Source organism: Galeopterus variegatus, unplaced genomic scaffold (assembly GCF_000696425.1).
Source record: "Galeopterus variegatus unplaced genomic scaffold, G_variegatus-3.0.2 Scaffold10, whole genome shotgun sequence".
Lineage (NCBI taxonomy): Eukaryota > Metazoa > Chordata > Mammalia > Dermoptera > Cynocephalidae > Galeopterus > Galeopterus variegatus.
The window spans coordinates 250,638-274,607 of record NW_007726121.1 but is presented as its reverse complement, the minus strand read 5'-3'; the positions used below and the strand labels follow the sequence as shown (position 1 = coordinate 274,607).

The 23,970-nt window shown below is 34.5% G+C and overlaps 1 protein-coding gene across 2 annotated transcripts in view; it reads right to left on the bottom strand.

Moving 5' to 3' along the window:
- Positions 1-6,255: 6,255 nt before the first annotated feature.
- Positions 6,256-23,970, bottom strand: part of RPS6KA6 (ribosomal protein S6 kinase, 90kDa, polypeptide 6) — a 154,761-nt gene continuing 137,046 nt past the window's right edge. The window contains exons 21-22 of one of the 2 annotated variants that reach the window (XM_008585631.1): positions 9,984-10,124; positions 6,256-7,908 (exon numbers count right to left, since the gene is read on the bottom strand). In XM_008585631.1, coding sequence (XP_008583853.1) covers positions 7,783-7,908; positions 9,984-10,124 — 267 coding nt within the window. In that variant the 3' untranslated portion in view covers positions 6,256-7,782. The remainder of the gene's footprint in view (positions 7,909-9,983; positions 10,125-23,970) is intronic. The other variant, XM_008585690.1, reaches the window with a different exon arrangement.

The following is a 23,970-nucleotide window of genomic DNA, read 5'->3' as shown; positions in this document are numbered from 1 at the left end:
TTGTAACCAAAAAGGTCCTAATGGATTTGCAGCGAAACCATGATTAAAGACATTATCCAATTTGCTGCCTCTTGTATAAGATTCTCCTATGTTCAGTACATTTAAAATTTTAGTATCAAAAAGTATGTCTTGAAGAATTAGTAGCATGCTTACTGTCACATAGTTATTATGTAACTTGCCTGCTGCATTTCTCTTCTTGCCTATCCTGCCAGGAAGCTCAGAGTGAAATTTTATGTTCAAGTAAATTACCTGTTAGTCCTGGCTGTTTTCACACGTTTTTTCTAGCTTTCCTAGTTTTATTGTTATGTTTCAATTTTAACAGCCTTGTTGTATACATGTCCCTTATCATAAACAACCTTTATTGTCTTTTAGAAGAATAAAATAAATATTAGTGTCTGGCACAGAAACCCAATACACATTTGTTGAGTTAAAAAAAAAAAAATGAATCTTTTAACAAAGAGAATGTGTTTTTGCCAGAAACTAAATCCAAGGTTGTGAAATATGATGGCTTACTTTAAAATTAAAAAAAAAAAAAAAATCTAAAATACCTATGGTTCAGAAAACATACCAAATATATCTGAGAATATTAAAGCAGAAGGAAAGAGAAAGGCAAGGACTGAGTTCTACCTATGCTTAGGCAGAAAGGTAGGGCAGAAAGATGAGGGAAGAACAGATCTAGAAAGAAAGGTTGCCCTTAAGCAGGTTCTAGGTTCTATAAGTAAGTAGTATAAGAATGTAAACTCTACCTTCAAATATAGGTCCCCAGTATTTTCAATCTACTTCTTCAAGTAAAGAGGACACTCGGAGAATCATAGAAGAAACAAATTGTGGTCTGCTTCTTCTACCCCTCAGCCTACCCTCCAAGTCAACCTAATAAGATTAAATCATGTTTAGCCTGATAGGCTTAAATTATTTCAGGGCCCTACCGACCCAAAAAAATGCATTCCCTATTTTGGTAGCTAATGCTTAAAAGACAACTGCAGACTGAAGTAATACTTTAGTGGGAATGTTTCTTAAAGTATTATGATGTATAAATATGGTGATCAGATATTTTACTATAGGGTTGGGAGATGGGAGATATGAAAGAGGAAAAAGCTGAAGAGAGATTAAAAACAGGTGGCCAATGGGAAAGCAATTTTTGCAGACTTCCCAAAGTTGGCCTATGGTCTATCCTGTTAACCTTTAAGAAGTTAAGAAAAACAGAAGGGGCCCATGGAGATTTTAATCACCGGGCTCCAAATGTATTTCTAAAACAAATATGAAATCAAGTGTCTATCTGTGTATGTATAGCTGCTATAAATTATCATGGTCTACAAGTATGTGACTTCTTTTTGGCTAAATTTCTGTTATCCTACTTGAGTACATGCTTAAAAGAATTTTGCCAATACCGAGAAATTAAGATTTTAATTTGTTCTTGTTGCAGAAAAGGTTGTCACTTTAACTTGCAGACAAATGCATTCTCCTGATAAGTCCTAACAATATTGTAAATTTTCATGCTTAATTTCTTGAATTTCCTTGTCATTAAGAACATTAGAAGAGTAATCTTAAAGTAGAGAAAATATTACAGTTCAGGAACTATCAAGTTATAGGCATAAACAAGTAATATCCCGAAACAGTTGTTACATCTGGTTCCTGAACAATGTTTATCACTTCCAATGAATTCTGTAATTAGCTCTACATGTTTAATAAAAGCAGACACAAAGTTTTATATACACAAATAATCAAGGTCAACTTTAAAATGTTAGAAAGTTGCAGTCTTTTTATTTAGTACCCAGAGAGTGCCAGTAATTTAACATGATATCGTGATAACTGTTGCTCACAGAGTTTTAACAAGAACAAAAATATAATTTCTATGTCATCTCTGGCATGATGTAAATTCATATTATAGCCATTTCTTTAGCAGCACTGTGAGGGAAACAACACTGCAAAATGCACTACTGGATTTGGTCTTACATAGTACAATGAATAAAAACTTTAATGTTAAAATGAACAGTGCCTTAAATAAAACATTTATAAAATAAATGATGACATAATATCCACCATATAGTCAGAAAAAGAAATACGGTTCTCTGAACACTGGAGACCTTTTCTTTCAATTGCACCTTTTAAGTTTTTAAGTACATGTGAATCAAATTTACATATAATTTCTATTTAACACTATTTCTGTCCTGAGAAGTATGATGTAATGCCAGTAAATATAACATTTTATATATCAGAAAATAAGTTTAAGAATTTGAAAGTGCTTCGAAAGTGTTGGCAAACAATTTTTTTTAAATGTAGCTATGTGCTCTCTTTGCATAAAGCCTGTGTAACTCGACTAACAACACTACTTGTTAAAAAAAAACCAAACAGTAAAACCACATTCTCCCTTTGTAGTATGAAATTTAATGCAAGATAAATTCTCATTTCCAAATTCTAGCACGTAGATATTTAATTAAGATTTTACGTATAACTTTTAAAATGGCTGTTTTTTGTTAGACTACTTCCTGCTGCTAAAAATAATTTTATCACACTAAAAAACAAACTAACATTTTTTGCTATAAGAGGTATCAATTTCTGAAAGAACAAATGTGAAAAGAGAAATCAAATGTGACCTGATCAATATTAGTTGATAGGAAAGAAAATAGCAAATAATTTAATTGGTCACATTATGACAATTTATTAGGAAACTAATGCACTTAGTACATTCTCTAGAACTGTCTGACATAAAATTAGATGCTTGATAAATACCTCATGAAGAATAATTTAGTTCTCACAAATAGAAAACTAGAATGAAAACAAAACATTCATCCAAAGAAGCTCTATTGTCCAGGGTTTAGAAATATGAATATGGAACAAACACTAAGCATTTCGCTGAAATTTCTTGCTGGTCTATAATTGAAACATACATAATTTGGTAATATAATGTAAGTAAGCTTGAATTGCTGTATTCTAAAAGTACTTTTCCTTTGTTTTTCTTCGTATTTCAAAGAAACATGCCTATAATTTAGGACTTCCCATACCTTTAAGTATAGCTCCTCTATGTATTAGCAACCAAATTTAATTTTAAGTGATCAACCATTGTCACTTTATTCAAATTACGTGATGGACTTCACTATATTGTAAGACTAAAACCAGAAACAGTGCATCCATGAGTATAATGTGTGTTGTAAATAATCATTATCAATGCCGCTGCATTCCTGCATAGGAAGGCAGATAGCAAACTACTGATTTATTCTGCTAATTTCAGCAATCATTGACCTTGAGATACACACCAAAAATGCCTGGATAGGCTTTGAAGTGTAAAAAATTGTTCTAAAGAAGTTTATTGCAGTTGGTCAATCTATACTTAATATGACTTGCATTCTTGTTGAGACATAACATTGTGATAAATAATATCTTTAGGTCCTGAAATCTAGACAAAGGATCTGAGAACTTGGACTCTGTGGATAGTTTGCATTCGACCTTTCTGTGCTTTTGTCTCTAATACAACAGGAATGGGGAGCAGGCAGGTAAAATTCCTGTCATATGCCATGTACTGTGAGAAAAAAGAATATAGACAAATATGGGTTTAACAACAATATGTATGGAAATGACCACCAATCCCTGCCTCCCTCCATACCATTTTGTCATAGAAGTTCATTGTGATTAAAAAGCTTAGAAGTTTTTAAAAGAAAATGTAGATTGAGAAATAGAAAGAAAGGAACTATGCAAAAATGAAACAGTTTATTAGATAATCTGAACCTGGGGCATACTGTGTATGTTCCTTGACCACCAAAATATCTTCCTTGATAGTAACTGAATTTAAAATCATTGTCATCTGGTTAGACTGCCTGAAACTCCAGCAACTGTAAACTCATTTGATTAATGGACAGCTACCTTGAAAAAATATCTATTAGCTGCTTACACAAAAATATGAATTAATTTAATGAGATAGGTTCCCTTTCACCTTTTTAGCTTAAAATAGCTGCTCTTAGAGAATAGAAATCCTGATTTAGGGAAGGGGGAGGAAGTGAGATCATTTTGGAGCATAGAATCCTTCTAGGGAAAGAGTAACTTAACGAAATGCTGCTGTGAGATGCTCAAGTAGGATAGCATGAGGGGGCTGGAAAGCCAGGAGAAAGTGAATGTAGAGAATGCCAAAGACAAACTTCGTTTAAAGCCTAAGTTTTCTAGTGGGCCTTAGGGCCAAGGTAAGCTGTCCTTTTCCTTCTTCATATATGAAGGACCTCTTACTGTCAGGAAAATTACTATTCAATCTGTATGAGTAAGTTTCTGTGGGCAGGGCAGTACTATTTTAACATATTGTTTCAATGGGGAGACATTATAAACACCAAGCACCTCTTCTTAAGTTTGTGAGTTGCCTAAATATATGAAAACCCTTTGAGCTAACCAGAGGTGCTATCAAAAATGTTTTACTATGTTTAATTATCAATGGCAATAAATTACAAAAACCAATGTCTAAATATTCTAGGGACTAACAAAATAGGCTAAAGTATGTTCTTCATGAAGGGAATGAAGCCATTGTTTTTTCCCACAAAATCACTGTCACCTATTTCTAATTTCTTTTTGTTTGTTTGTTTTTTGCAAATGGTTTTCTGAGTTTATTCATGGTAATATGTGCTTCAGGACAATAGATTGGTAGTCTACCTCTGCAAACCTGGTGTTTTCCCTTTGAGAAAAATAAGTTCAATATTCTCTCCCTTAAAGAACAACAATAAACCCCAAACTGTGCTATCATTAAACACTACTAAGAACCATTAACTAGAAAGAAAAACAATGCAAAATAATTATTCATGAATCCATTAGAAATCATAGTATCCTAAAGTCTTACAGAAAGGATTTGTTTTTACTGTTAAGCACTTATAGAAGCCCCATCAAAAAGTGTTCCATTTAGGGGGCGGCCCGGTGGCGCACTGCTACAGTGCGCCGCTTGGGAGCAAGGCAGCGCTCCTGCCGAGGGTTTGGATCCCACATACAGGCCGGTTCCCGCTCACTGGCTGAGTGAGGTGCGGGCGCAACACCGAGGGTTGCGATCCCGTTGCCGGTCCCGGTCCGGTATGGGCGCGACACTGAGGGTTGCGATCCGTTGCCGGACACGAAAAAAGACAAAAAAAAAAAAAAGTGTTCCATTTAGGGGGCGGCCCGGTGGCGCCCTGCTACAGTGCGCCGCTTGGGAGCAAGGCAGCGCTCCTGCCGAGGGTTTGGATCCCACATACAGGCCGGTTCCCGCTCACTGGCTGAGTGAGGTGCGGGCGCAACACCGAGGGTTGCGATCCCGTTGCCGGTCCCGGTCCGGTATGGGCGCGACACTGAGGGTTGCGATCCGTTGCCGGACACGAAAAAAGACAAAAAAAAAAAAAAAGTGTTCCATTTAAATCTGCATTTGTATCTATAGAGTTCTAGCCAAATTGGACACAATTAGGCATCCCTACCTGGACTCCTTCTATAGTTTGGAGTTTTCCCTTAACGATAAGGTTGCCCCTACTACTGTTGTTAAGCTAGCATGTTTGAATTTCCAGTAGAAAACTCTCGCACAATTATTGGGTACATTCACTATCATACCTGTGCCTTTTACACAGTCAGTTTTCACCTGGTGACAAGGAAACATGCTGTTCATTGCTGGGTTTTTGTTTCTTTTGTGGGGGGTGGGCCGGTCGGCACGGGGATCAAAACTCTTGACCTTCCTGTTATAACACAGTGCTTAATTCTTATATTGTTTCTTTCATGATAGAGCTGTATGACATTACCCTTCTGAGCAAGCAAACTGAAAATTAATTAAGATCATCAACTTTTTAAAACACTGATTATTGAAAGCATGAAGGTTATTTTGTTATAATTTTTCATTTTCCAATTTCACTTCCCTTATTTTTTTACTTGAAAAGCTTACATGGAAATAATATCCGTGTCCCAAAAAGTTCAACACCAAAATCTCACCTCTGAATCTGACATATTCAATTCTGATAGGAAGAAGGCATAACAGCACAAACAAGATAATGACAAGCAGAAAATATGTCAGAATATGTGGACATAAATTGTTACATGCAAGTACTTATAGTAATAAAGCAAAATGAGGAAAGGTAAGTCAAATTTGAACATAAAAAGCCACCAGATATGATACCAGTCTATTTTGAAGTAAGTTTTCCACGTGGCATTAGATATTCTTTAATGTCTTTCAATTATTTCAAAAAGACACCTCAAAATAAGAATACACACTTTTATATATCACATCCAAGAAACAGATCTTTGTGCACGGGGTATAGACCACTAATATTATAAAGAGAATATGTATAGTTTCTTTTATTAGTCAGCAAAATTACAAGTCTGCTAGCCTAGACTGTACACTTCAGTACTCAGCAATCAAATTTCTCTCTCTGAACTAAGCAAAATAAAATACAGCAAACAGTACACCCAGCACACACAAGTAGTTCACTTGTATTCACTAAACAAAACTGTGATATACTCCAGTTTACATTCATGAATTCTTTCTGTCAGTAGTAGTAGTAATAGTAATGGTATTTTTTTCAAGAACATGAAACAATTCTTTAAGATTTCATCACTTAGAAAAAACAATACATAACTACACAATGGTTCTGAATCATCAATTTAATAATAAGACCAATTTGGCCAGATCATTTTTTTAATAAATATAATTTTAAATGTGCTCAAATTTTATGTAGATCATTAGCATTACTTTCTATTTAAAATGTGACTTTATCTTCTTCAAGTATAACTATTACGTAGCATTATCTAAGGTTTACAGAAATACATTGTACTACACTATGAGTGCTAAGCATACAAGTCCACTATAGTAAAATTTCAACTATATTACCATAGGATTCAAGTTAGATTAATATACTACACTGTAATTCAAAGCACATGAAAGTCAGAAAAAAAAGTGTAGTTCACTGATAAAGGAGACAGATGATGATTAAATCCAACTGGTTAACTTGAAAGTTAGCTTACATAACACCAAGACAGTGTCAACACCATGTACTTTATTCTTAAAGGTTTAACTGTGACCCTATTTAGAAGATTACAACACCGGTATAAAGCCTTTGGCTAAAAAATTCTTCACTTGTACTACAATTCCATTAGATGTAAAAGGTACAGAAGCTTTATGGAAACCTTTATTTCTAGATGAGGACACTTATGGATAATATACAGGTCTGTCTACACATTATCTGTGATTTAATTCCTCTATAAAAACTTTGGCACCAACCATATCAGGAATTCATATATCAGCACAAATGTATTTTGCTCTGGCGCCAAACTTCTATGTCTACATTTTAGTAACTACAGAGATTCAAACAAATGTAAGTCCTTTGGTTGTGCATAACAAAATTCTACAATACTTTTTTTGTTTTTCTTTTTAAAAAAGCCTATCCTTCAGGATCTGATGTTAAAAAATACTGACATTGCTCGGCATCATACTATTACATATGAATCTTGACTGTTGGTAATGATTCCACCACAAATCATTATTGAATGAAACCAGAAAAACTATTAAAGTAACTTTATTTGAAAGGAATTTTAGAAGTGTGCAGAGAAGTTGTCAGGTCCTTGTGGACAGCAATTATATGCTTAAATAAACACTTGGACACTACTGAAAAAAAAAAAACATAGTATGAATATTATGGACCTGTGTATGCTTTTTTTAAATCTCACTCCCCTTAAAAAGGGTAAATTAAACAGAATATTCAAGTAATAGAGCAGAAAACAATGCCTTCGATATAAGATTAGGCAAAAAGCCATACATTTAATTTTCTCTTCATCCAGTTTGGCTGAGGAACACTGTAAATCTTACAGGCCAGTTGATGTTCGTTTTTTCATGCTCCGTCGCTGAGCTAAGCTTGAAGCAGCAACAGGTTCCAGGACTGGTTGAAAGGTCTTGTGAGTCAGGGCAGAATATGTGGCAACCATTGCTCCCTAAAATAGTGACAAAATGTCACAAATTGAGTAAAAATTCCTGGAGGAAAAAAACCAAACAAAAACAAAAACTTTCACATTATATCATGAGACATTTAACTAGAAAAACTTTTTCCCAGAAAAATAATTGAATATACTTGAGCTGTGCACTGAAGCTCCGTGATAAACTAATACCTGATTACTTGTATATTTTTCATTTCAATAACTATGCATCCTACAAAAAATGTTAAAAACACTAAAACTTAAAATCTAAGGTCAATGTCTATGATGTAGAAACTGGTAAAAATGGTTATAATTTAAAAACTAATAGCAATTTTTTGTTTCCATATGAAACTTGCATTTAATCCACTCCTAGCCCCAGTGTCTCTCAACAGCAAGGCAAGTAAAATCAAGATATTTTTATCATAAGAAAAGCAGTAGTAAATAAAGTTAAGAGGAATACATGATATATTGTTAAAATATCCACACTACCAAAAGCAATACACAGATTTAATGCAATCTCTATCAAAATTCCAATGGCTTTCTTCACAGAAGTTTAAAAAAATCCTAAAATTAGTCTGGAACTACAAAAAAAAAATAGCAATACTGAGAAAGAAAAACAAAACTGGACACTGGGCTGGGCAAAGAATTTATGAAGAGGACCTCAGAAGCACAGGCAACAAAAGTAAATATAGACAAATGGGATTATATCAAACTAAAAAGATCTGCAAAGCAAAGGAAACAATCAACAGAGTGAAGAGACAACCAGCAGAATGGGAGAAAATATTTGCAAAATATGCATCCAACAAATGATTAATATCCAGAATATACAAAGAACTCAAACAGCTCAACAGCAAAAAAAAAAAAAAACCCCCCCAAAAAAAACAAACAAAACAAATATGATTATAAAATGGGTAAATGAGCTGAACAGACATGTCTTAAAAGAATACATATAAATGATCAACAAGCACATGAAAAAATACTCAAAATCACTAATCATCAGGGAAATGGAAATCAAAACCACAATGAGATATCATCTCACTGCAGTTAGAATGGCTGTTATCAAAAACAAACAAAACAAAACAACAACAACAACAAAAAAAACCCAGACAATAACAAATGCAGGAGAGGATGCAGAGAAAGAGGAACTCTTATACACTGTTGGTAAGAATGTAAATTAGTACAGCTATTATGGAAAACACTATGAGGTTCCTAAAGAAAAAAAACTGAACCACCATATAAGCCAGCAATCACTCTTCTGGGTATATATCCAAAGGAAATGAAATCACCATCTTGTAAAGATACTTGCATTCCCATGTTCATTGCTGCATTATTCACAAGAGCCAAGATGTGGAAACAACCTAGGTGTCCATCAATAGATGAATGAATAAAGAAGCTGGTATATATATATATATATATATATATATATACAATGGGATATTATATTACATTGTATATATATATACAATGGGATATTATTCAGCCTTAAAAGGGAAATCCTGTCATTTGCAACAATATGGATAAACCTGGAAGACATAGGCTAAGTGAGCCAGACACAGAAAGAAAAATATTGTATGATATCACTTATATGTGGAATAAACAAAAAGAAAAGAGCTCATACACACAGAGGTAGAGAATGAAACTGGTTACCATGGGTGGGGGTGGAGGGGACAAAGAAATGGGAGATTGAAGTCAAAGGATACAAAATAGCAGACATGGAGGATGAAGAAGTCTAGAGATTTAATGTACAACATGAGGATTAAAGTTAATAAAATTGTATTGTACTCGGATTTTTGTTAATTAAGTAGATTTTAGCTGCTCTTGCCACACAAAAAGTAACTATGCGAGATGGTAGATATGTTAATCTGCTTCAATGCACTAACACTGTAGTATCGATACATATCTATGTATCTTTATGTATTCCATAACATCATGTTGTAAACCTCAAATATACACAGTAAAATTTATTTTTAAAAAATCTATATTTAAAGATAAAGATATTTTAAGGAATTATCTCAGTGTCATCGGTGAATGTCATACAATGGCTTTATTAGGTATCAAGTATTTAGAAGGCACATAAAATATATTTGTTTTACCTTGATGACATGTGATGCATCATTGCTCCTTGGCTGATCATTTGGCAACTGGTCTCTGTGGGTTAGCCATGAGTGCTTTAAAACTTGCTCAGTAGTGTACCGCTGATGTGGGTCCACATGAAGCATACGGGAAAGCAAATCCTAAATTAAAAAAAGAAAAAATATATATATGTGTGTGTGTGTGTATGTGTGTAACTATATATCATTCACATTTTTTTTTTTCAAAATATGGAAGCATCAGTAGCTTTGCAATCTGCTTTACTTGACCTACACTTAGGGAAAACAAAACCTATATTCTGCACAGTTAAATGTCAAAAGAGAATCTTGAAACATATTTTTCAATACATATAAATCCTTATTTATCATTTTTAAATCAGGGGATGCTAAATCTGTGGAACTGGAATGTGGTTAGTGAGGGAGAAGGAAAATCTAAAGTGGCTGGAGTTACCCTGAAATGTACTAAATGGTCAAAGGGAGAAAAGAGCTATTGAACCTTGATGGTAAGCTGGGCCCCGAGGTGTAAGGGTATGTATGTATAGATATAACATAGAAGGGAGGGTCCCAAGTAGTTAATCCAGTCAATAACTGGGAGTTTACTGTATAACATACTAAAGAAATCCAAATCCAATGTTAGCAACTGGCTTCTACCATAGTAATAGTCAGAGCATCATAAGTTTTTTGTTTGTTTTTGTTTGCTTGTTTATTACAATAACCGTGAATATGCTTATTTTATTTCTGTTATAATAAAAAATATGTATTTAATATAACCTAATAGTAAAACACAATTTCAAATATATTAAATGATGTAATACTTGTAAATAAACTACCTCTACCAAGTATCTTTCAGAGAAATGAGAACTCTCCTTAACAAGCATTTTCTGACATAGAAACAAAGTCATCATTAGCCAACTTTTCATCAATAGCAGAAGCAGTGAAACTAAAGACTCTAAGTAGTAACATCAGTTTCTGAAGAATAGTGCAATTGGTTGAAACAAGTAGGACAACCAGTCAAAAAAATCTACTGGTAAAAGAACAGATGTACAGAAATAAATGGAAAATTAATATTAAAAAGAATATTACAATGAACTATTTCACTAAAACAGGCCTACATGGTAATCATAAAAATGATAAAATTTCAATAGTACAAGTACTTCTGCTTCTGACCAAGATGGAATACCAGGGACTGAATTAACTTAACTACCTGGAACAACCAAAAAAAACCATAAAACATATGAAACAACAGTTTTCAGATTAGATGTTAGGTAATGAAGAATAGTGATCCCTAAGAGATGGTAAACAAATCAGATAAGCATTATGATTACCCCAGCTTACCACCTTGAGAGAGTTTTCAGGCTGCTGTACAGGTAAGGGAAATCCAGGCAAAGCCTGGTGGATTTGAGAAAAGACTGAGAGTCAGGGGATACCAATGCAGACAGCAGGAGAGTAAAAGAGGGGTGAGAGGAGCAGAGAAAGAGAGAATTATGGAGATCTGTAGAGGGTCTTTCTCAAATATTCAGCAGATTACTACTGATAAACACATGTGTGAGAAAACAACCAAAGGCCTTGGAAAGGACTATCTGAGAGGAATGGAGGGAAAGCAGAACTCATACAGGATGGAGAATATTGCCTGTTCCCATCAGCCAGACTGGAAAAGTTCATAATTCCATAATTCATGAAGTATTTGATAGAGTACTTGGAAGCATCTTGCCTCATTAGTGAGTAGCCCTAGACTAAATACTGTTCTAGTCCTGCCTATCAAATCTTAAAAGGAGGACCCAAAGATATCAAACAATTTCGAGTAACTTAACTGCTGCCCAGAATAAAGCTTAAGAATATTTATAGAAATACAAAAGTATCCACTGCCCACCAAGGTAATAGTCACTACGTCTGACATCTGATTAAAAATTATCAGGCACGCAAATAAGCTGGAAAATAGAATAGTATATATACACAATGGAATACTACTCTGCCATAAAAAAATAATGAAATTCTGCCATTTGCAGCAACATGGATGAAGTTAGGGGAAATTATGTTAAGAGAAATAATCCAGGCACAAAAAGAGAAATACCACATGTACTCACTCATAAGTGGGAGCTTAAAAAAAAATAAAATAAAATAAAAAATAAAGGTACAATGATCACAATAATTCATTGAACTTTCAAATGGAGAGAACAAAACTGAGTCCACCAGAGGTGGGAAACGGGAGGGGGGGCGGTAGCAAGAAATAGGTAAAGGGCTACAAAAATGATTACATTGTATAATGTAGAATATACTAATTATCCTGAGCATCACACATTACACACAGGTGTAGATATTTGATGCTGTACTCCACAGATATGTACAACCATGTTTCATTAAATAAAAAAATTAAAATTGAAAAAAGGAAAGACAAAAATCAGTCAAAACTGATCCAAAAGTGACATGTTAGAAATAGCAAAGACATTAGAGCACTTATTTTAACTTTATTCCAGATGTTCAAAAGTTAAGTAGAAATACAGAAAATACAAAAAGGCACAAATAAAACTTCTAGAGATTAAAATTAAAATGTGAGATAAATAATAAACTGAATGAGATTAACAGCAAATTTGGCAGAAAAAAAGATTGGTGGAGACACAGCATTAGATACCATCCAAAAAGAAACACAGTATAAAACAAACAAGCAGAACAGCAGAGCATCAGTGACCTATGGGACAACTTCAAGTGGATATATGTGTGTGAGGGGAGTGTGTATGTGCAAGTGGGGTTGCACAAGAAAAGGAGGGCAAAAAATATTTGAAGAAATAATGCCCCACAAATTCCCAAATTGATGAAAACTGCAAACCCATAGATCCAAGAAGCTCAATGAACCTCAAGTACAAGAAAAATAAAGAAAATTACATCAAGACACATCAAAAACAAATTGCTCAAAACCCAAGATATAGACAAAAGCTTAAAAGGAGCTAGAGGGAAAAAAAAGATGTTACATATAGTGAAACAAAGACAAGGATAACAGATTTCTTGGCAATAAAAAATAGAAATCAGAAGACTGTGGATCAGTACCGTTAAAGTACCAAAAGAAAAAAATGTCAACTTAGAATTTTAAATTGAGTGAACGTATCTTTCAAAACAAAGGTGAATATTACCAAGGATAAAGAAGGTTATTTTATAATGACAAAGGGAACAATTAATCAAGAGGACAAACTAATAAGCATTTATTCACATAAAAAAAGAGCTTCAAAATACATAAAGCAAAAATCATTATAACTACAAAGAAAAATAGAAAAATTCATAATTAGGTTGAAACGAGAAAGTAGGCATCACTAAGAGTCTACAGATATTAACAGAATACTAAGAAAATATTATGAAAAATTTTATGCCTATATATATACATATATATGTGTATATATATGTATGTGTGTGTGTGTGTGTGTGTGTATATATATATATATATTTTGTGACCGGTAAGGGGATTGCAACCCTTGGCTTGGCGTTGTCTGCACCATGCTCAGTTAGTGAGCGCACTGGCCATCCCTATATAGGATCCAAACCCGAGGCCTCAGCACTACCAGTACTGCACTCTCCCGAGTGAGCCATGGGGCCAGCCCTATACCAATATATTTGACGGTGGACAAATTCCTTGAAAGAAAAAGAATGCCAATGCTCACTCAAGAATAAACCACCTAAATAGCCATATACCTATTTATGAAACTGAGTTATTTCACTTAACACAATTTTCTCTGAGTTCAACCATGTTGTTGTAAATGGCAGTAATCTTATGTTATATATATTTTACCACAATAAAAACTTTTGGAAAAAAAAAAAGAAACTGAATTTACAGTTAAAAACTTCCCACAAAGAAAACTCCAGGCCCAGGTGGCTTCACTGGTTAATTCTAACAAACATTTAAGGATAAATAACTCAAATTCTAAATAACTATTACAGAAATTTGAAAAGAAGAGAAGGAAATGTTTCTCAACCCATTCAATTAGGCCAGTATTACTCTGATACCCACTCAAATCATTACAAAGGCATTACAAGAAAAGTAAAAACACACAAATATCCCTCATGAACATAGACGTAGAAATTATAAACACAATTTTAGCAAATCAAAGTCATCTATACATAAAGATTAATTTTTCATGATCAAGTAGTATTTATCCTGAGACTACAAGGTTGGTATAACATTTGGAAATCAATGTAATTCAGACATATATAAATTTAACCAAAGAAAGAAAAAGCTATGTGATTATCTCAATAAACAGAGAAAAAGCCTTTGATAAAATCCAACACCCATCTTTAATAAAAATTTTCATTAAACCAGGAACAGAATGGAACTTCCTCAACATAATAAAAACAACTATGTAAAACCTACAGCTAACATCATCCTTAATGTTGAAAAATAAATACTTTCCCTCAAGATCAGGAAGGAAACAAGAATGTCTTACTCTCTCCGCTTCTACAACACTATACTGGAAGTTCTAGCCATTGAAATAAAGAAAGAAAAGACATTCACATCAGAAAGAAAGAAATAAAACTGTCTTTACCACAAATGATATTATCTTCTATGTAAGAAAAACTGATGGAAACTACAAAAAAAACTGCTAGAATTAATAAGTGAATTTAACAAGGTTGTAGTATACAAGATCAATATATTAAAAACTTATCACAAAAAATTGAAAAATAAAATTTAAAGACAATACCATTTACAATAGGAAACACTTAGGGAAAATATACAATAAAAGGGGTGCAAGATCTGTACAACAAAAACTATAAAACATTGTTGTGAGAAATTAAAGACGACCTAAGAAATTGGAGAGAGATACTGTGTTCATGGATCAGAGATCTCAATGTTGTTAAAATGTCAATTCTCTCCAAATTGATCTATGGATTTGACACAATATCATTAAAAATCCTAGCACTTTTTTGGGGGTGTGGGGGGTGGAAATTGAGAAGCTGATTCTAAAATTCATTAGGATATGTAAAGGACCCAGAATACCCAAAACAAAACAAAAACAACAAAAAAACCCCAAATTTCTGAAAAAGAAAACAGCTGAAAGACAAACAATACATGATTTCAAAACTTAGTTATAAAGCAACAGTAATGAAGGCAGTGTGGTAATGGTGTAAAGATAGACAAGTAGGTCAACGGAACAGAAGAGTATACAAATAGAACCATGCAAATTTTGACAGTTGATATTTAGTAAAGGTACAAATGCAATTCAGTGAAGAAAGAATAATATTTTCGACAAGTGGTGCTGGTAGAATTGGATATCCACACAGAAAAATGAACTTTGAACATACCTTGCTCAAATATTTAATGCCAAAATGGACCATAAACCTAAAGATAAAATGTAAAACTATAAAATTTCTAGAAGAAAACAGAGGAACATATTTCAAATCTTGGGTATGGCAATTTCTTAGCTAAAATACCAAAAACAAAATACATAGAAGAGGAAAAAAGAAAAATTAACCTTAATCAAATTAGAAATGTTTGCCCTTAGAAAGACACAAGAGAATTAAAAAGACAATCTATAGACTGAGAGAAATTATTTGCAAAGCAGAAATCTGACAGAGAACTTGAATGCAAAATATTTTAGAAACTCTCAAAACTCAATAATAAGAAAATAAACACAATAGAAAAGGGAGACAAAAGATAAATGGATGGCAAATAAACTCATGAAAAATGCTGAACATCATTAATCACTAGGGAAATGCAAATTAAAACCATTACGAGATATTATCACACACCTTTTAAAATAGCTAAAATTAAAAAAGAATGACCATATTAAGTATCAACAAGGATACGGAAGAACTAAAACTCTCATAAACTGCTGGTGGGAATGTAAAATGATACAGGCACTTTGAAAAAGTTTGGTGGTTTCTGAAAAAGTTAAACATATTACCCAATTTATAGAAAAAATGAAAGGTATACATCCATACAAACATTTACACATATTCACAGCAGCTTTATTTGTAATATCACAAGCCTGCAAACAATCCTAATGACCATGAAGAGGTACTTGAATGAATTTCAGCATACCCATACAAAGGAATATTATTTGGCAATAGAAAAGAATAAACTATTGATATACCCCAACAATATGGATGAATCTCAAAATAATTGTGATGCATGAAAAAGAACAAAAAATAGTACAAATTGTATGATTTAATTTATAAACATTTCTAGAAAATATAAACAAACCTATACTTTCAGACAGCCCAACAGGTCCATGGTTGCCAGGGAGTGAGGGAGATGGGCAATTGTGAGTGAGGGATTTGGGGAAGGAGGGAAGAATTAGAAAGAAGTATGAGGAAAGCTTTAAAGGTGATGGATATGTTCACTCTTGATTTTCGTGATGATTTTATTGGTGTGTATATGTGTCATGACATTAAATTAAATTATATTTTTTATTTTTAAAAAATTATTTATTATTATTTTTTACATTCTAAAATGTTGTTGTGGAGCAGTTGGGGGTAGAGGGAAATGGAAAAGGGTAGGGGGATGAGGTAGGAGGAGGATGAAGGGGGGGCATGGTTGAGGCCACAGCACCCCCCTCATTCTGGCAGGGTAGTCCAGTGGGCTTCTGAAGGCAGTTCAGTCATGGCTGGATGAGGGGGCATGGCTGAGGCTCTTGATCACCCACTGCCCTAGCTCAGAAATCTGGGGCACTTCCAGCAGCACCCTGGTGGCTGTTGCCAGGCTGGAGGCAGAAATCATGGAAGCATGGATAAGGGCTTTGGCCTCACCCCACCCTGGCTTGGGAGCCCAAGGCACTTCCAGTGGCAGCTTCGTGGTCACTGTTGGGCTGGATGTGGATTTATGAGGGGCATGGCTGTCCTTTGGTGGTGGTAGACATTTAATGATTAATATCAGAACTTTGATCTGTGGGTTTTTTATTTTTTCTTTCAATTCTATGTTGGACTACTCACTATTCCCACCACTTCAACTCTGCACTTGAAGTAATTTGTTATGCTTTGCTTACTTCTAAACTGGAGGAAATTCCTGTGGGAACCAGCACTTGAGCCCTGTAGTTGACCTAAATTTCTGCTTTGCTGCTGATTCCCTGGGGAAGGCTTTCTGTGCAGTTCTGAGTTTAATTGTTGACCTTATATGCACTTCCTGGTCTTGTGAGGTCTGGTACACCTGGATTGTGTGGAAACGCTGGTTTGGGCCTGAGTCTTTTCAGCAAACTGCACCCCCTGCAGTTCTATACTAATGACCAGTCTCCTCTGAGTGGTCCTGTGTTGATTGCTGGGCAGATCAGCTGCCCATGCTATGTCCCAATGTTCCCCTGGTGGGCCCATCCCCCCACTGCCCACATTCCAAAAACTTCCCATGGGACAGGCCATGTGTCAGTCCCTTGCAATAACTCACTGGCCTCTGACTGGCTCCATTTCTCAGCTGTCTGTGGCCCCTTGCTCCTATGTGGGTCCATGGGAACCCTGTTAGTGGTCTTGCTGGCCTGGGGGCCACCAAGGCTCTCTTCTCCCCTACAGCCTCCAAGCAACTTCATATGAAGGGCACAGCAGCAGCTTTAGCCATATTTTGCTTGATGTGCTCATCAGGGCCAGACTTGAAGTTTTGGGGGCTCAAAAAAGTTGGAGCAGTCCTTTCTACTTCTCATCATGGCTTTTCCTGCCTTCATGAGCTCCATAAGTCTCTCCTCCTCTTCCCCTGAGCACTAGTGGCCCCAGCTTGGCTGTTGTTGCTTTTCAATAGATTTAAATTGGTTGATTGTGGGAGAGGGTGACACTGGGTACCATCTATTCTGCCATCTTGATCGGAAGTCTAAATTATATAGTTTAAGCACATGCATTTGATTGTGTATGAAGTATTCCCCATTATGATTTTTTTTTTTTAATAAAAATCAAGGGGCTAGGAGGCCACTGACACTCAGACCCCAAGACAGCAACAGGCAACTGAGCATCAGCAACACTCCCTGCTATTGCTGCAGATGCCAGTGCCAGGGTGAAACGAGTGGACCGTGAAAGTGTCTGCCTCAATAAATAAACAGCAATGGAGGGATACCAGAAATATGAAAAACCAAGAAACTATGACACCACCAAAGGAATATAATAACTCTCAAGTACTGGATCCCATAGAAGAGCAAATCCTTGAAATGACTGACACAGAATTTGGAGCAACAATTCTAAGGACGCTAAATGAAATACAAGAAGACTCAGTTAGACAACACAAAGAAATGACAAAAAGTATACAGGATGTGAAAGTAAAAACATACAAAGAAATTAATGCCCTAAAAAAGAATGTAGCAGAGCTTGTGGGGCTGAAGGATTCATTCAATGAAATATAAAACACAACAGAGAGCTTAACCAGCAGAGTAGAACAAAAAGAAGGGAGAATTTCTGACCTTGAAGATGGCCTGTACAAAATGATACAGGCAGACCAAAAAAGAAAAAATAAAAAAATAATTTTAAAAAATTGAAGAAAATCTAAGAGAGATAACAGACAACCTTAAGCACTCAAATATTGAAATCATGAGTACTCCAGAAGGGGAGGAAAAAGAAATGGCATTGAAAACATATTAAAAGAAATAGTAGCAAGAGATGCAGATCTTCAGATTCAGGAGGCTCAAAGATCCCCAAACATATTCAACCCAAAAAGGTATTCTCCAAGACATGTTTTAGCCAAGTTGGCAAAACTCAAAGACCAAGACAATCATAAAAGCTGCAAGAGTGAAGCATCAAGTCACCTAAAAGGGAGACCCTATCAGAATAACTTCAGACTTTTCATAGGAAACCCTAAAAGCCAAAGAGAATGAGATGATAGTATCAAATACTAAAAGACAAAAATTGCCAGCCAAGATACTTTAACCAGCAAGGCTATCCTTCTGAAATGAAGGACAAATAGTATATTTTCCAGACAAAGACTGAGGGAGTTCACTACCACACAACCAGCCTTAAAAAAAATTCTCAAGGGAGTACTGGGTGTGATACCTGAAAAAAAATAATCACTATAATGAATACTCAAGAAAAAATAAATCCCACCAGTAAAATAAAAATGATAAAAATAAAGAGAAAAAAAGTTTATCTACCATCCCAAGAAACCAACAAAAAAAGAAGACAAATGGCAAATCAGAAGGAAAGGAACAAAACATTTAAAACATTCACACACAAAAATAAATAAATAAATAAATAAAATGCCAGGAGTAAATAAGCACCTTTCAATAATAACTCATAATGTAAAAGAATTAAATTCCCCACTCAAAAGACACAGTCTGACTGGATTAAAATGATGGACAAAACAATGTGCTGCCTTCAAGAGACTCACTTCACCTGTAAAGACACAAATAGACTAAGAGTGAAAGGATGGAAAGAGATATTCCATGCAAATAAAAACAAAAAAGGAGCTGGAGTAGCAATTCTTAGATAAAATAGACTTTAAACCAAAAACCATAAAAAGAAATAAAAAAGGCCACTATATAATGATAAAAGGATCTACCCAACAAGAAGACATAACAATCATGAATATATATGCACCCAACGTCGGAGCAGACAGATATATAAAACAAACACTATTACATCTAAAGAAAGAGATAGAGACCAATATCATAATAGTCGGGGACCTTAACACCCCACTCTCCACATTGGACAGATCATCTAGGTGAAAAATCAACAAAGACACACAAAATCTAAACACTGTAGAACAATTGGACTTGGCAAACATCTACAGAACATTTCAGCAAACAACCTCAGAATATTCATTCTTCTCACCAGCACATGGAACATTCCTAGAGGACAGATAAAATTTTAGTTCACAAATCAAGTCTCAACAAATTCAAAAGAACTGGAATTACCCCATGTATTTTTTCAGACCACAATAGATTAAAACTAGAAATCAATAACAAACAAAACTCTGGAAACTATACAAACACATGGAAATTAAACAACATTCTACTTAATGACATATGGGTACAAGAAGAAATTAAACAGGAAATCAAAAAATTTATCAAAACTCATTAGATGCCTTCACTGCAGAATTCTACCAAATCTTTAAAGAATAAATAGTACCAATTCTCTACAAGCTACTCAAAACCTGAAACTGTGGCCATTCTCCCAAACTCATTCCATGAGGCAAACCTCACCCTGATACCAAAATAAGACAAAGATACAAGAAAAAAGATAACTACAAGACAATATCTCTGATGAATATAGATGCAAATATTCTCAATAAAATACTAGCTAATAGGTTACAGCAACAGATACATAAAATTATACACCATGATCAAGTGAGATTCATCACAGTTTTGCAAGGTTGGTTCAACATCCACAAATCAATAACTGTGATTAAACAACATCAACAAAATCAAAAGCAAAAACCATATGATCATCTATCTCTACAGATGCTGAAAATGCATTTGACAAAATTCCACATTCATTCATGATAAAGACTCTCTTTAAATTGGGTGTAGAAAGAAAGTATCTCAACACAGTTAAAGGCATATATAACAAACCCACTGCTGATATCATCCTGAATGGAGGAAAGCTGAAAGCTTTTCCCTTAGAACAGGAACAAGACAAGGATGCCCACTCTGGCCACTCCTGTTCAACATAATGTTGGAAGTACTAGCCAGAGCAATCAGGGAAGGACATAAAGGGCATCCAGATGGGAAAAGATGAAGTCAAACTGTCCCTGTTTGAAGATGATATAATCCTATATATAGAACAACATAAAGACTCTACAAAAAATAGCTCTTAGCATTGATAAATGATTTCAGTAAAGTTGCAGGATACAAAATCAGCATGCAAAAATCAGTAGCTTTTCTATGGTCCAACAACAAACTAGCAGAAAAAGTTAAGAAAGCTAGCCCTTTTACAATAGTCACCAAAAAATTTAAAATGCTTAGTAATAAAATTAACCAAGGATGTGAAAAATCCCTACAAGGAAAACTACAAACCACTACTGGGAGAAGTTACAGAGGACACAAGAGCATGGAAAAATATCCCATGCTTTTGGATTGGAAGAATTAACATTATAAAAATGTCCATACTACCCCAAGTGATCTACAGATTCAATGCAATCTCCATCAAAATTCCAATGACATTTTTCTCAGAAATGGAAAAACAATTCTAAACTTCTCATGGAATAACAAAAGACCATGAATATCCAAAGCAATCCTGAGCAAAATAAATAATGCTGGTAGCATAACACTACCTGACTTTAAACTATCCTAGAAAGCTATGGTAACCAAAACAGTATGGTACTGGCATAAAAACAGACACACTGATCAATGGAATAGAATAGAGAATCCAGAAATTAACCAACACACCTACAGCTATCTATCTTCAACAAAGACACCAAAACTACATACTGGGAAAAAGACTGCCTCTTCAGTAAATGGTGCTGGGAGAATTGGACATTCATATGTAGGAGAATGAAACAAGTCCTGTACTTCTCACCATATACCAAAATCAACTCAAAATGTATTAAATAATCAAATACATGTCCTGAAACAACCAGATACCTTAAAGGACACATAGGGGAAATACTTCACGAACTAGAATTGGGTGCAGACTTTATGAATACAAACCCAAAAGCACAGGCAACCAGAGGAAAAATAAACAAATGGGATTACATCAAACTAAAAAGCTTCTGTACATCGAAAGAAACAATTAACAGAGTGAAAAGACAACCAACAGAGTGGGAGAAAATATTTGCAAAATATTCATCTGACAAAGGATTAATGTCCAGAATACAGAAGCAACTCAAACAACTTCACAGTAAAACACAAATAACCCAATTAAAAAATGGACAAAGGAACTGAATAGGCATTTATCAAAAGAAGATATACGAATGGCCAACAGACACATGAAAAAATGCTCAATATCACTCAGCATTCGGGAAATGAAAATCAAAACAACTTTGAGATACCATCTCACTCCAGTTAGGATGGCTAATATCCAATTGATTGAGAACAATATATGCTGGTGAGGATGAGGAGAAAAAGGAACCCTCATACACCATTGGTGGGACTGCAAAATGGTACAGCCTTTATAGAAATTGGTATGGAGGTTCCTCAAACAATTACAGATAGACCTACCACATGACTCAGCTATTCCAATGCTGGGTATATACCCAGAGGAATGGAAATCCTCATGTCAAAACGATACCTGTACTCCCATGTTTATTGCAGCACTATTTAAAGTAGCTAAGAGCTGGAACCAGCCTAAATACCCATCATCATATAAGTGGATAAGGAAAACATGGTATATCTACACAATGGAATCTTACTCTGGTATAAAAGAAAATGAAATACTACCATTCACAGCAACATTGATGGACTTAGAGAAAATATATTAAGTGAAATAAGCCAGGCACAAAAAGAAATACAACGTGTTCCTACTTATTTGAGGGAGCTAATAAAATAAATAAATAAATATACAAACAAATGTTGCGGGGGGGACAACAATCACAACATTTCCTTGAACTTGTTGAGACAAGTGAACAGATATGATGTTGATGGTGGGAGGCGGGAAAAGGAGGAATTGGTAAAGGGACATGAAAATCAACTACACTATATATTGATAAAATAAAATAAAAACCAAAAAATACATAAAACACATGCAAAAAAAATCAATGGTCTGGCCCAAAAGAATAAGTCACTGTACTCCCACTCATCAAAGTATGTTTCAACATAAAAATCACCTATACAGGCTAAAACTGAATAAGGAAAAAAAAATACTACTGTGTTCATCATTAAAACTTTTCTACTTGCCTGAGGACACTGACAGATTATTGAAAGGTACTGGTAGTGATAAAGGTGAGAAAATAAAGAACTTTAGGAGATAGATCTTTGCATATTTTTTTGAGATTTTTTTTTATTTAGCATATTCATTGTTAAAATGCAGAATGTACCTCTATGCCTTTAATTTTACTCACAACAGTCGCTATTACTAATGAGTAGTTCAAAAATTAACATTTGATTGTCACAGTGCTTTATATTCTTAATATCACCTAACATTTATTGAACATGTTACTATGTGCCACATATAAACGTGTTTTTATACAGATACACAGTGTTTCATAACACATATATAAGCTGGTTAATCTTTCTAACAACCCTGAGGTAGGTATAGGTACTACTACTGTCATCACTTTACAGATGTAAAACTGAGGCACAAGGAGGGTAAGAAACATTCCCAAGGTCACATAGCTAGTAACAGAGCCAGGCTATGGATCTAGGCAGTGTGACTACTGACTCATGCTCAAGTGCTAAACTATATTACCTCTCATTCTTCCCCCATTATATTCAGTATTGATGCCTGAATTCTGTATAATTATTACTGCTTTCTTTTTAAAGTAACTATCACAGAGACACAGTAAGTGCTCAATGTTTATAGCATTAAATAAGCATCCATGGAAAATATAAAAATCCCTGATCTAGACAAAATAAATTTTTCATAATGAAGTACGACAACATTGTTTTAATGTATATACAATGAACACATTTAAATGAAATTTAAGTACAGTAAAAGCTAGAATGGCCATATAATTTGTGATCTAAATCAGTACATCTGAGAGTGAAAGGTAAACCAGGACTATTCCAGGCAATCTGTGATATATGGCAAACCTAATTAAAGCAAAAGGGATATAATTACTCTTGGGGTAATATTCACCTAAGTTATATAAGACTAAGGTACTTTTATACATATTCTACAAGTGACTTAACATGCAAAATGGTCAATTTATATTTGGAACGAAAGGCTGAAAAGTAGATTCTCCTGATGTGTAGCTCAAAATAAAAGTGTAGTAAATGTGGTCCTACCATAAATGCATACAAAAATTTATAATCCTTGTTTTCTAGGAAAGTAGTAACAGAATGTTGATTAGTTTATACTATCAAATGACTTCATAGCAGAAGTACCAACATTTTGCTACTTTCTTTAAATAACCTGAAGTGATTTTTTTTTTTTTTTTTGTCCTTTTGTGACCGGCCCCACCGTACTCAGCCAGTGAGCGCACCGGCCATCTCTATATAGGATCTGAACC